This window comes from Meles meles, chromosome 12, assembly GCF_922984935.1.
Source record: "Meles meles chromosome 12, mMelMel3.1 paternal haplotype, whole genome shotgun sequence".
Lineage (NCBI taxonomy): Eukaryota > Metazoa > Chordata > Mammalia > Carnivora > Mustelidae > Meles > Meles meles.
In genome coordinates this window covers 2,173,056-2,186,213 of record NC_060077.1, presented here as the reverse complement: position 1 = coordinate 2,186,213, position 13,158 = coordinate 2,173,056, and the positions used below count along the sequence as shown (strand labels likewise).

Genomic DNA, 13,158 nt, shown 5'->3' with positions numbered 1-13,158 from the left:
GAGAAGAGATTTTTGTTCGGGTGCAGTGGGAATGTACTAGGGTGGCGTGAACAGAGAATGAGAAAACAGAGACCCAGAGAAGCCTCGACTTGCTCAAGGTCACATCAGGAAGTGAGGCTGGAGTGTGACTAGCCCCTGGGGCCGCTGCTGCATGGCCCAGTCTCTGTCCATATACCTTACTGATCAGAAAAACCCTGGGTGTTTTGAAGCCTTCCTTTGTATTGAAACAGTTGGCTGTTTTATAAAAATTAGATTTTATTTCATCAGCTTGGTCTACAAAAAGCTTAAAGTTAGGGAGACCTTTTCAGAGCGAACACAGACTGTTGGTTTCAGGAGTACCTTCTGGCCTTTCCAATCTTTCTTGGCCCGGTCTCTGGGCTTCAGGATAGAGAACAATTCCTAACTTTGGATCTCTGCTCTAGGCCGGTGCTCTTTGGGGCTGAGCATCAGCCCCGCCTCTTCCCAGCACGGGGTCTGGAGCAGATTTTCCCATTGTCGTGGGGTGGGTCTAGCGGTGCCCCCTTCCCAGGGTCACTGCGAATGACACAGGCATGGAAGGGCCCAGCTGGCACAAGGAACTTAATACTCCTCTCCTGGCTTTGCTCCTGCGCACTACGCCCATGCCCTTCACAAACCCACCTATGCAGGGTGCTTCCCATGGTAAAATCTCAGAGTCTCTCCCTTCACCAGCTAGGATTGACACGCCTGGCACTTTCTTTTGACTTCAAGATGGATCCTTTCTAGGGGCGCCTGGGTGGCTCATTGGTTAAAGCCTCTGCCTTCCACTTGGGTCATGGTCTCAGGGTCCTGGGATCAAGCCCCGCATGGGGCTCTCTGCTCAGCAGGGAGCCTGCTTCCCCCTCTCTCTCTGCCTGCCTCTCTGCCTACTTGTGATCTCTGTCTGTCAAATAAATAAATAAAATCTTAAAAAAAAAAATGGATCCTTTCTAATGTGTTCACCCCTGTCCCCAAATTGCTCTTTCATGCCATCATTAAGAGCAGAATTAGAGTGGATTAAACAAAAATTTTTTTAAAGATTTAATTATTCATTTGACACAGAGAGATCACAAGTAGTCAGAGAGGCAGGCAGAGAGAGAGGGGGAAGCAGGCTCCCTGCTGAGCAGAGAGCCCGATGTGGGGCTCGATCCCAGGACCCTGGAATCATGACCTGAGCCAAAGGCAGAGGCTTAACTCACTGAGCCACCCAGGCGCCCGATTTTTTTTTTAATTTAAAGAAACGTCGAATGGTGGTAAAATGCACATACCATAAAATGTACCATCGCAATTATTTTTAAGTGTTCATTTGAGTAGCGTTAGACACCATCAGTCCTCGCACTACCAATCTCCAGGATCCTTTTCATCTTGGAAAACAAACTCTGCCCCTTGTTTCAAACACTCACTCCCTGTTCCTCCTCCCTCAGCCCCTGCAGCCGCCACCCTACTTCCTGTCGCTCTGAATTTGACGACTCTAGGACCTCATGTAAATGGGGTCGTACAGTATTTGTCCATCTGTGTCTCATGTCTGTCCCTTAGCGTGATGTCCTCAGTTTCATGCATGTCCCCACATATGTCACAATTTCCTTCCTTCTTTTTTCAAATTTCTTGGGGTTTTTTTATTGTGTTATGTTAATCACCATACAGTACATCCCCAGTTTTTGATGTACTGTCCAATGCTTCACTGTTTGTATATAACACCAGGGTGCTCATCACAACACGTGCCCTCCTTAATACCTATCACCGGGCTACCCCATCATCCAGCTACCTCCCCTCTGAAGCCCTCAGATTGTTTCCTGGAGTCCATAATCTTTCATGGTTTGTCTTCCCCTCCGATTTCTTCCCATTCCGTTTTCCCTTCCTTCCCCTAATGTCCTCCATGCTATTCCTTATGCTCCACATATGAGCAAAAGCATAAGAAAATTGTCTTTCTCTGCCTGACCTACTTCCCTTAGCAGAGACCCCTCCAGTCCCATCCATGTCAATGCAAATGGTGGGTATTCATCCTTTCTGATGGCTGAGTAATATCCCACTGTGTATACGGACCACATCTTTATCCATTTGTCTGTTGAAGGGCATCTCTGCTCCTCCCACAGTTTGGTTAATTTCCTTCCATCTTAAAGGCTGAAGAATATCTCATTGTATGATACAAAGAAAAGAATTTTAGTGTAGAATTAATTTTTTTAAATTGAAGATCTTTGGGGCCCCTAGGTGGCTCAGTCAGTTGAGTCTCCTATTCTTTTTTCTTTTAAGACTTTATTTATTTATTTGACAGAGATCACAAGTAGGCAGAGAGGCAGGCAGAGTGGGGGAAGCAGGCCTCCTGCTGAGCAGAGAGCCCGATGCGGGGCTCGATCCCAGGACCCTGGGGTCATGACCTGAGCTGAAGGCAGAGGCTTTAACCACTGAGCCACCCAGGCGCCCCTGAACCTCCTATTCTTGATTTTAGCTCAGGTCATGATCTCAGAGTCATGAGACCAAGCCCCACGGCGGACTCTGCACTGAGCGTGGAGCCCACTGAAGATTCTCTCTCTCTCTCCCTCCCTCCCCGTGTCCCTCCCCCACTCTCTCTCGAATAAATCTCTTAAAAATATAAATCGAGATTTTTAGTAATAAAACTATTGTGAAAACTTGTGCACAGGGGAGAGAAATCAAACTGCACAAAAGCTGATGTCCTTGACCCCATATCACCAACTCTCTGAAAGCCAACTGTCCTAGCCATTTGATGGTGTGTCCTTCCAGGGATGGTTCAGACCAAGGTGTGTGTGTATCCCTCCTTTTCCTTTCTCCTCACACAATAATCACATACTGGACATGTGGTCCTTGTCTTGCCTTTATCCCCCCCTCCCCCCGCCACTTAACACCGTATCCTGGAGATCATATTTCGAGAGCTGTTCATTCTTTATGGGCTGGACAGTGAATAAGGATAACTTCACTGTGTCCGAGGAAAAACAATCAGATGGCCTCACCATGTAGACAGAGCCGTGGATCCAGTATTTAAATGTTTCCTTCCACGTTTGTCTTTTCTCCCATCTTCCAGTACTCCCAAAGCAAATGGCTCTGGGCTGCGGTGCACGCTTACACAGGTTTCCCGAAGACCCCTTAGTGACTTCCGAAGCAGTGAACGTGAGGCTCATTTCCTTTACTTGCAGGTGCTCTGCAGGTCCAAAAACCGCATCCTGAAGGAGTGCTTCCTGGTGGCCGAGTTAGAAAACCGGAGAAGGCCACCAACGGTGAGTCAGGGGAAAGCAGGCCCATGCGGAATTGGAAAAGGTAGTAAAATCAGCCAGAGGGTACAACTATTCTCAGTTACATGCACATTTTAATCTGTCCTTCCTTTTTCTGAAAGTGTCCCTCTCTAACACACACTGACTAAATACAATTTTCCAACTGTAGCCACCAGTGTGTTTACTGTGTGTCAGGCACTGCGTGCGGGGTGCAAGTTTTAGCAATAACAATGGACAAGATCCCTGTTCTCATGGGGCGTATGATCTAGTGGAAGAGAGGAGAAGACAGTACCATCAAAGAAAGAAGGGACATATAACAGTGCAAGTGTCATGAAGGAAGCTTGGTAACCGGGAGATGGGAGGCTGATAGGGTGATGGTCTCAGTGGCGATACAGGCTCCTATGAGGTGCTTGCCACGTATTTGCTGAGTGAGGAAAGCACCCTGGACAGGTGCTTGTCCAGCCTCTGTTTGACCAGTCTGAGCTTAGACTTCTCAGACCAGAACATCCGAAACCTTTTTAGTGGGTGAGATGGTAATGGGGAGGGCAATCTGTCAGGAGCTGGGATAGAAAGACCTGTGCCCTAGCCAGTCTTCTCTGTATTTACTGGGAGAAGCAATGTCTATTTAGCTCATTCATTCTCTCTCTCTCTTTATCTCTGAAGGTGGGGACTCAGTTTAAAAACAGCCTGAGCAGCCTTCTGGAAATCCTCATCTCTAAGGAACCATCATACATCCGTTGCATCAAGCCCAATGAGAGGAAAGAACCCAGTGAGTCATGAATCGTTCTGAACACTGAGCTTGGGGAAATGAGGCTGCAGGGAAAGCCAAGATGACAGTGGGTTAAGATGCTTAAAAAAAAAAAAAAAACACCCCATAGCCTTGTTTCTTGTCCTTTGTACATGAATTCATTTTTAAAAAATAATAGAAGGGAAATGAAGAAGGAGGGAGAGGTTTTTGGTGGTCCCAAATGAGCATTGCTCAGAGCCTGGCCCATTTCAGGAGCAACCCAGCTGAGCCAGACAGATGTCAGAGGTGAGGGGAGCAGTGCCACTTCCCTGCAGCCAAGGAACTGTCTTCCAAGATGGTCTGTGACTTGGACCTTCCAGGCTCATGCCATGGTCAGTGACCATGTTGTATGAAAGCCAGGCAGGAAGAGCAAATGAGTGAAGCAGCCTGGGTATAAGGCAGTAGGGAGTGGAGGGGACTGTGACAAAGAGCAAAGGGCACATCATGTCCAAAGCGGCAGCCCTATTCCCTTCCAGTCAGTTGTTCCCATGTGGAACTCTAGCCCAGAATGGCCAGATATCTTTTTTTTTTTTTTTTAGAGAAGCCAGAAATCCCAGTTTTCCTATAAAATTCCATTAACACACACATACACACACACAAACACACACACACAGGACCTGACAAAATATGTCCGTGGCCAGACCCAGGCCACGATGGTCAGCTTGCAGCCTATGGTCTTTCTCAGTTGAAACAGAGCTATGGGGTCATTTACGGTCACTCTCCCCTCTGTGTTTCCAAAGACAAGTTTGACGACTTGCTCATAAGGCATCAGATCAAGTACCTGGGGCTGATGGAGCACCTGCGGGTGAGACGGGCGGGCTTTGCCTACCGGCGGAAATACGAGCATTTCTTGCAAAGGTAACACTTGTTTTGTTGATCCTACGCCAGTACAGGATCAAAAACCTACTGTGTGGGGAGTCTCTGGGTGTGGCGATGAGTAAAAGTCCATCCCCTAGGGAACTCCGTTGGGTTCTTCTGTAACCGGGATGAACACGAACATTTTGGAGAATAGGAAACTGACTCAGGTTAGTTACCTCCTTCCCTTCGGTTTCCCTAAAGGTGTGACTTCTTGGAGCGTAGGAAGGTCAAGGCTGATGCATAGACCTGCCACTAGGGGGCAGACGTGGGCAGTATACCCCTTGAGTCTGTACACAGTTGGGGAAGACCCGCCCAACGGAGATTGTAGGTGCTGGTTCAGTGCACTAATACTTCATTTGTGGGGGGCTGCGTGTGAATTTGTGCTACCAAAAAAAAAAAAAAAATTAACACAATCTCATGCTCTCAAGGGAAGCATAATGGCATAATGGTGATTTCTGTAGTTGAGCGTGGTTAAATATTGGCAGTTTCGCATTTCCACCTGACTACTAGGTTTCTTTTGAACTACAGCTTTATGAAAGTCACGTCCATGAGCTTACATTTTTCATCTGATTTCTTGTATTTTGCAACTTATATCAAGGTTCTGACTTTTGAAACTTGAGCATTTCCCGGCAGGTTTTATTTTTAGCCCCTGCTTTAGTGATCTCAGATCTTTCTTTACCAAGGAGCATGCTGGTTTTTCTTCCGCGAGTCTCATGTCTTGGTGAGTGCTATCTGCTTATACGTACTTATTAAGTAATAATCTATTTCCTCGCTGTTATTTTTATCTAACTCCTAGTTAATCTACAGTGCAATACTGGTTTCTGGAGTTGAATTCAGTGATTCATCACTTACAGAAAACACCCAGCGTTTATCACAAGAGCCCTCCTTAATCCCCATCCCCCGTCTAGCCCATCCCCCACCCCTCCATCAGCTCTCAGTTCTCGATCACCAAGAATCTCTTATGGCCTGTTTCCCTCTCTCCTTTTTTTCCTCTACCCCTCCCCATATGTTCATCTGTTTTCTTTCTTAAATTACACATATGAGTGAGATCCTATGGTATTTGTCTTTCTCTGGCTGACTTATTTCACTTAGCACAATACCCTCTAGTTCTATCCACATCCTTGGAAATGGCAAGATTTCCTCCTTTTGATGGCTGCATAGTATTCCATTGTATGTATACACCACATCTTCTTTATCCATTCATCAGTCGAGGGACATTGGGGCTCTTTCCACAGTTTGGCTATTGTGGATATTGCTGCCATAAACACTGGGGTGCACGTGCCCCTTCAAATCTGTACTTTTGTCTTCTTTGGGAAAATACCTAGTAGTGCAATTGCAGGATCATAGGGTAGTTCTATTTTTAGCTTTTTGAGGAAGCTTCATACTGTTCTCCCACCTCGTTGTTACGTTAAATGATTTCTGTTCCTGCTGAGACCCTTTACCTATAACCCCCTTATATCCTTACCACCTTGGCCCCAGCCCTAAGCAACCACTCTCCTGCTTCCTGTCTCTATAGATTTCCCTATTCTGGAAATTTCCTATGCATGGAGTCCTACAGCATGTGGCCTTTGGTGACTGGTTTCTGTCACTTTGCCCAGTGTTTTCAAGGTTCATCCCTGCGGTACCACATGTCAGTGTGTCATCCCTTTTTAGGGCCGAATCATGCTCTGTTCGTTGTGCAGAGAGACCCATCAGTTGGTGGGCATTTGGACTGTTCCATTCGGGGCTATTAGGAATAACGCTGCTAGGAACACACATGTTCAGGTTTTTATGTGGACATGTGTTTTATGTTGGGGAGCTGTATACCCAGGAGTAGGTTATTAGGTCATAGGATAACTCAGTGTTTAATTGTTTGAGGAACTACCAGTCTCTTTGCTTTTTTTTTTTTTCCTAACGTACCTCCTTTGCACGCTGTTTTTGCTCGTCAGCTACTAGTTGTTCGTTTTTTCACCTGTCCCTTTTTCTGAATCTGACTTCTGGCAGAGACGGCCAGAATCAGCAGCCGCTGCCTGCCCCACCTGTGCACATTGTGTTCCCATTTTTCTGCAGTTTTTGCACTTCGTACAGCTTTTTTTCTAATTTTTTGTCATCTGAGGCTCGTTTACTCTGCTGGTGAATGCTAGCGAGGTGGAAACTGGGCAGGCTGGAAGACCAGCAAGGAGGGCTGGCGTGGCTACAGGAGGGGGCACTCTGCGTGGCATCACTTCCCTTGACCAGGAAGCAACTGCATCTCACGGTTGAAAAGGACAGAATCCCCAGTCCCTCTGCCTGTGGGTGTTGAAGATCTCTCCCCATTCCACCCTTGTCTGGCCGCCGCATGTCTGGACAGCTTTGATGGCGTGTGCTAGTGATGGGCATGGACTGGACAGTTGTGTCCCTACTGCGTTACCTGGGGGAGGCATGCCCCTGCGCCTTGGTGTGTGTGCCTGGACCAAGAGAGATCATCCGGGAGGAACAGGGGACACTTAATGTCTTAGTTTCGGGCTTGTGTAATAAAGCACCATAGACTGGGTGTTATAAACAACTGAAAAGTACCTTTCATGGTTTTGGAGGCTGGAAAGCTGAGAACAAGATACCAGCATGGTCGTGTTCTGGGGAAAAATCCCTCTGGGTTGCACGCAGACCGCCCTTCTCGCGGGTCCTCACGTGATGGGAAGAGGGCGAGGGAACTCTTTGGGGTCTCTCTTAGAAGGGCAATGACCCCATTCATGGGGGCTTCAGCCTCACGACCTTGTCAGCTCCCAGAGGACCCTCACCGCCTAATACATGGTGGCTTAGGATTTCAGCCTGTGAGTTTAGGATGAGGGAGGACATAGACGTTTACTCCATGGCAAGACTTTTTCATGAAGTGTAGTTCTGGGAAAATCAACATGTTTCTAACAGTTTAAAATGTGATTTTTATGGGGCACCTGGGTGGCTCAGTTGGTTAAGTGACTGCTTTCAGCTCAGATCATGGTCCCAGAGTCCCGGGATCAAGTTCCACATCAGGTTCCCGGCTCCATGGGGAGTCTGCTTCTCCCTCTGACCTTCTCCCCTCTCACGTTCTCTCTCTCTCTCTCTCAAATAAATAAAGTCTTTTTTAAAAAGTGATTTTAAAATAAAACGAACCATGTCACAATATTAAGGGTAAGAAGCACAGCAAGAACAGTGTAGCTAACATTTTTTGAGGTCTTGGACTGGGCCCAGTACTCCACGGGTTATCTCACGTCGACCTCGTGACGGGCCCGCGAGGAAAGTTGTGTCCCTTGTTCCTATTGCAGAGGTGAGGAGGCAAAGTGACTTGCCCAGCTCTTGAACTGCGCTTGTCCTATAGCAGTTCCTATAGCAGCAAGTCCACAGGCACGTGCATTTCTGCATTCTCTTATTTCATGATGTTGCAGACCACATGGTTTTTCCTTTTTTTTTTTTTTAAGATTTTATTTATTTATTTGACAGATAGAGATCACAAGTAGGGAGAGAGGCAGGCAGAGAGAGAGAGAGAGAGAGAGAGAGAGGAGGAAGCAGGCTCCCCGCCAAGCAGAGAGCCCGACGCGGGACTCGATCCCAGGACCCCGAGATCATGACCTGAGCTGAAGGCAGCAGCTTAAACCACTGAGCCACCCAGGCGCCCCCACATGGTTTTTTCATAGGGACCACATCCTCGCAATGTATGCTGAAATCAGGATCTGAAGTCATCCCTGGGCCCACGTCCCTCATTACTTACCAGGCGTGGGCCCTTTTCTTCGTGTGCTGACCCATGTTTATTTTGTCCCTTCGTTTATCAGCAGACGGACATTTGGGTTGTCTCTGATGAATAATGACACAGTGACACTGTGAACGTTCTTGTGTAAGCTCATGCATGGGCACAGGACTTCACGTCCCTGCGTAGAGTCTGTGGAGTGGGGTTTCTCGGGCCAAGTGTCCGATGATGTCAGGTTCTATGAAGACAGGCCAGACCCAGCCTATTGAAATAATTTCTCCCTTTTATCTTTTTTGCCATGTGTCTATTGCTGAATTCAAGGAAGTTGGCGTGATGGGTCTGCTAGATTGTGCTGAGTGACTGGCATGCCACAGCTGAGCCAAGTGGGCCCCTGGCAGGGGGTGGGGGACAAGTGTCCAGTCCGAGGGCTTTCTGGAAGGGCCTCTCCTCTCCCCAGGTACAAGTCCCTGTGCCCGGACACCTGGCCACACTGGCGCGGGCCTCCAGCAGAGGGCGTGGCGCGGCTGACCCAGTACATGGGCTACACACCGGAGGAGTACAAGTTAGGGAGGTAAGTGGCTAGGAAATACCGTTAAAAGGTGCTGTGCATTCTCCTGTATGCATCGAGAGCCTGGAGATGAATTTTTAAAGGAGTCCGTGTAGGTTTGCAAGCAGATCCTCCCGTCCACTCAATTTAAATGCAGCTCTTAAAGAAGGGAAAAACCTGTGTGTGCCTGCTCTCAGTACTTTGCTCACCCCGAGTACATTCCACAATACCTCTGAGAGTGGCGGGGTATCCTGCACTCAACTCAGTTCTGGCACCGTCTACCCCAGGGAGCGTCAGATGCCCAAGATAAGGACTCAGTCCCACGAGACCGCCTGTCCCCCCACTTCAGATGCCTGTTCCAAGTCTGCCTTGTCACCTGTGCGTCTGATGACCAACCGGACATCTGTTAGAGGTTCTCGGGACCTTCTCTTCGAGTTCGACTGATTTGCTAGTGGGGCTCACAGAACTCAGAGTGACTGGATCCCCGGCTTATTACACAAGGATAGAACTCAGGAACAGCCAGATGGTTGAGATGCATCGGGTGGGGTATAGGGGAAAAGCATGGAGCTTCCACGCCCTCTCCAGGCACCCCAGATCATCAAACCATGTCCTTTCTGGAGTCTTATGGAAGCTTCTTTACACAGGCATGATTGATAAAACCACTGGCCGGTGGTCATCATCCCTTCAACCCCCGGCCCCTCTCCCCAGGTAGGAGCTGGGGTTGAAAGTTCTGAGCTTCTCATCTCGAGATCGGTTCTGCTGGCAACCAGCCCCCATCCTTAGGTTATCCAGGGGACTTGGCAAACATCACCTCCTTAGCATAAACTCAGGTATGGTGTGGCCAGAGGGACCTGCCGTAGATAGCAAGACATCCACTTCGCTGTTATCACTTTGAAACTATCTCAGGAACAAAATCCAAATATTATAACCAAAGATGCCCCTACTGCCCTAATTAGAAGGGTTTGGGGAGCTAGCTATGGCACTAGGATGGGACCAAGACCAAATACTTATTTCTTATTACAAATCACAGTATCACAAGCAGCAGGTGGTTGGAAGGGAGTTGGAGAAGATGAAGCTAGAAGGGAGACCTGCGTTCTGAACCTGACCCAGGGCTGGGTTGCACCTCTTTGCCGGCAAAATGAATTTGCCTGGTCTTTTTTATTGTTCAAATGCACGCAGGACCTCTCAGAGGGGGTATTAGGACTTACGTGATGTGAAAGACCCCATGCATCCCAGAAGGTGTTCTAGAACTCGGAGCACATTGCTGTAGTGGTCGTCGTCCAGGAGCGGGAGACCTTTCACACACGATGATAGCACTGAGGCAGACTCTCTGGGGTGAACCAGGAAGACCTCCGTCTATCCTGCTAGTCATTTTGGTCAGAGTTGATGTGGTGGTAAGGACCAGTGCCTAAGAATGTAGACAGGCATTCCCAGGTTGCAGAAAATTTCTGCCGCGGAACGCATCAATGGACTTTGCCCTCCCACTCCTAACTCCCACTTGGATATAGCCCTCTGTGGCCACCCTCGTCCCTCTCCAGCCTTGTGCTTCTGTCTTGGGCCCTGCTTCAAGAATTAATTACACTTCCAAGCCAGATCCCTGAGAATGGGTTTAGCGCATCCTGAGGGAGGCCGACCGTGGAGGTAGGTCAGAGGTGGTCTCTGTCCCTTTTCCATAATCTGGGATGGGGACCTGGGATCACACGGACTAAGGCACTGCTACCCCCTTGTGGCTGCGCTGGGAAGTTTCCCTCACGAGGTGGGTAGGGCTTGCCGGAAGTGATGGACATTGATCATTGATCTTTGCTGGCTGATGGGATCTTTCATACCTAGACTCCTATTCCTTGTCATCAGTTTTCACAATGCAGGGAGGTGACGTCAGGGTAAAATGGTGTCACAGTTTCCTGAGGCTGGATGACAAAGGCCTGTAGACTGGCTGACTTAAAATAACAGGAAAAGTACACTTTCGTGGTTAGTTCTCAAGGTTCTAAGTCCAGCATCAAGGTGTGGAGGGCTCTGTGGGAGGCTCCTTCCTTGACTCTTCCAGCTTCTGCTGGCTCCTGACATTCCATGGCTTGTGGTCCCGTCCCTCTAGCCTCTGCCTGTCTTCACATAAACTTCCCTCTTTGTGCGTGTGTGTGTGTTTCCCCTTTTCTGTCTCTTACAGGCACACACACATTGGATTTAGGTCACCCCTAATTCCGTACACTCTCCTCTCAGTCCCTACCTTGACGACATCTGCAAAGATCCGATAAGATGACATCATGAGGCTCTAGGGGAGGGGACACTGTGGAAGCCAGGGCAGCTGGTAACTGACCAAATTGACCATCACAACACTCTCTCTTTTCACTTCTAGAACCAAAATCTTCATTCGTTTCCCCAGAACTCTGTTTGCTACCGAAGATGCCTTTGAATTCAGTAAACATCAATTAGGTACGATTTTCTCTGTCCTGACTGCCGCAGAATGTGAACCGAACCAGCTTAGTGTGGGAGGGGCCTTCACAGGGGGAAAGAGTGTCAGCTGTGTTGGCTTTGGAAACCCAGAACGAGACACCAGGCTATGAGAAGATACGCCTGGGTGTGTGCCGTAGCGCATGTGTGGAGGGCAGTCACGGGTGCACACGGACACTTGAACCCTGGATTGCTGTCCCAGTTCTCGGGAGGCCCCAACTCCTGTGCCACACCAGGGCCTAAGCCTCCAGCAAAGCACCGAAAACTTCACTCGTGCCAGTGATGTCGGAAGGTGCCGCTTCCACGCCCGCAGCTGGGGCGGGTGTGTGAACCGGGAGGGAGGAAAGTTATGGGGTGGGGGCGGGGGAGTGCAAAATTTTTCTGAAACTACTGGAGTGGGGTGGGGCGTCTCCTTGAAATCTCAAGTGGTCTGTTGCGTCATCTGTGTGCTTGCTGCGTATTAAGTCCCCGGCACTTGGGACCTTGGTGTGTTCTTAGAACAAACCTCCATGGCCATATTATCTCCACTTTCATTCTGGGAAACTGAGGTCCAAGATGTCAGTCACTTGCCGAAGGCTGCATGGCTCGTAAGCAGCCGAGCTGGGGTTTGAACACGGGTCTCTTTAGCTTCAGGATCTGGGCTTGTCACCACCGTGCTTGCTGATCTCATTTTTATTTCTATTATTTTTTTGATCCTCACGGCAGCACGCCCTGATCCTGGGACCTGGGATGGGGCCGGTGCTGACTGCAGGTGGGGCAGAGGGGGCTCCATCAGTTTCTAACCAGCCTCTGGGGGGACAGGATGCTGCTGGTCTGCAGGGGTGGGGCGTGGTATTGAGGTCGCCTCGACCTCCCCTCTGAAGAGCACAACTACACAGTCACACAGCAGAAAGCTGTTTCACCAACCCTCTTATTTTCAGTTGCGAGGATCCAAGCCACATACAAAGCCTGCCTAGAAAGAAGAGTGTATGTGAAAAAAAGACAGGCAGGTAAGAATGAAACAGAAGCTTGCCCGTTTGCAATGAGCCAGAGCTCTGCTCTGTCTCTCTGACCTGGGTGGCTCCTGGAGGCAGAGGCTGTGTTGGGGCTTTGCTCCCCCTGCCCATCCATCCTGGAAACCTGGGTGTGGCTTGTTTTTATTCTACTAACAGCCATTCTAACATAGTGACCCGTTTGGGTCCCACAGACGTGGCTTATTTGATCCCCAGCATGTGCACTTTTAAAGAATAACTTTTTTATTTTTTTAATATTTTATTTATTCATTTGATAGCACAAGCAGGAGGAGTGGCGGGCAGAGGGAGAGGGAGAAGCAGGCTCCCTGCTGAGCAGAGGGCCTGATGCGGGGCTCGATCCCAGGATCCCGGGATCATGACCTGAGTCGAAGGCGGACGATTGACTGACTGAGCCACCCAGGTGCCCAAAGAATAATTTTTTTTTTTTTTTTTTACAAAGAATAATTTTTTTTAAGAGATTACTCCCCCTGGGAGTATCCAGGAACCGGTCCCCTGTGGCTCTCCTGTCCCCTCTCGACCCCGTACCCACATCCCTCTCCTAAATTTTGCCTTTATCCTTCACTTGCTTTTCTGGATGGCTTTACCATCATCATTTAGTGATGGAT

The 13,158-nt window shown here is 48.8% G+C and overlaps 1 protein-coding gene across 1 annotated transcript in view; it reads left to right on the top strand.

Moving 5' to 3' along the window:
• Positions 1-13,158, top strand: part of MYO1H (myosin IH) — a 45,374-nt gene that overhangs the window by 24,376 nt on the left and 7,840 nt on the right. Inside the window, exons 16-21 of the mRNA XM_046025503.1 lie at positions 3,147-3,227; positions 3,885-3,990; positions 4,749-4,866; positions 9,003-9,116; positions 11,446-11,522; positions 12,461-12,529. Of these exons, the coding sequence (XP_045881459.1) occupies positions 3,147-3,227; positions 3,885-3,990; positions 4,749-4,866; positions 9,003-9,116; positions 11,446-11,522; positions 12,461-12,529 (565 nt within the window). The remainder of the gene's footprint in view (positions 1-3,146; positions 3,228-3,884; positions 3,991-4,748; positions 4,867-9,002; positions 9,117-11,445; positions 11,523-12,460; positions 12,530-13,158) is intronic.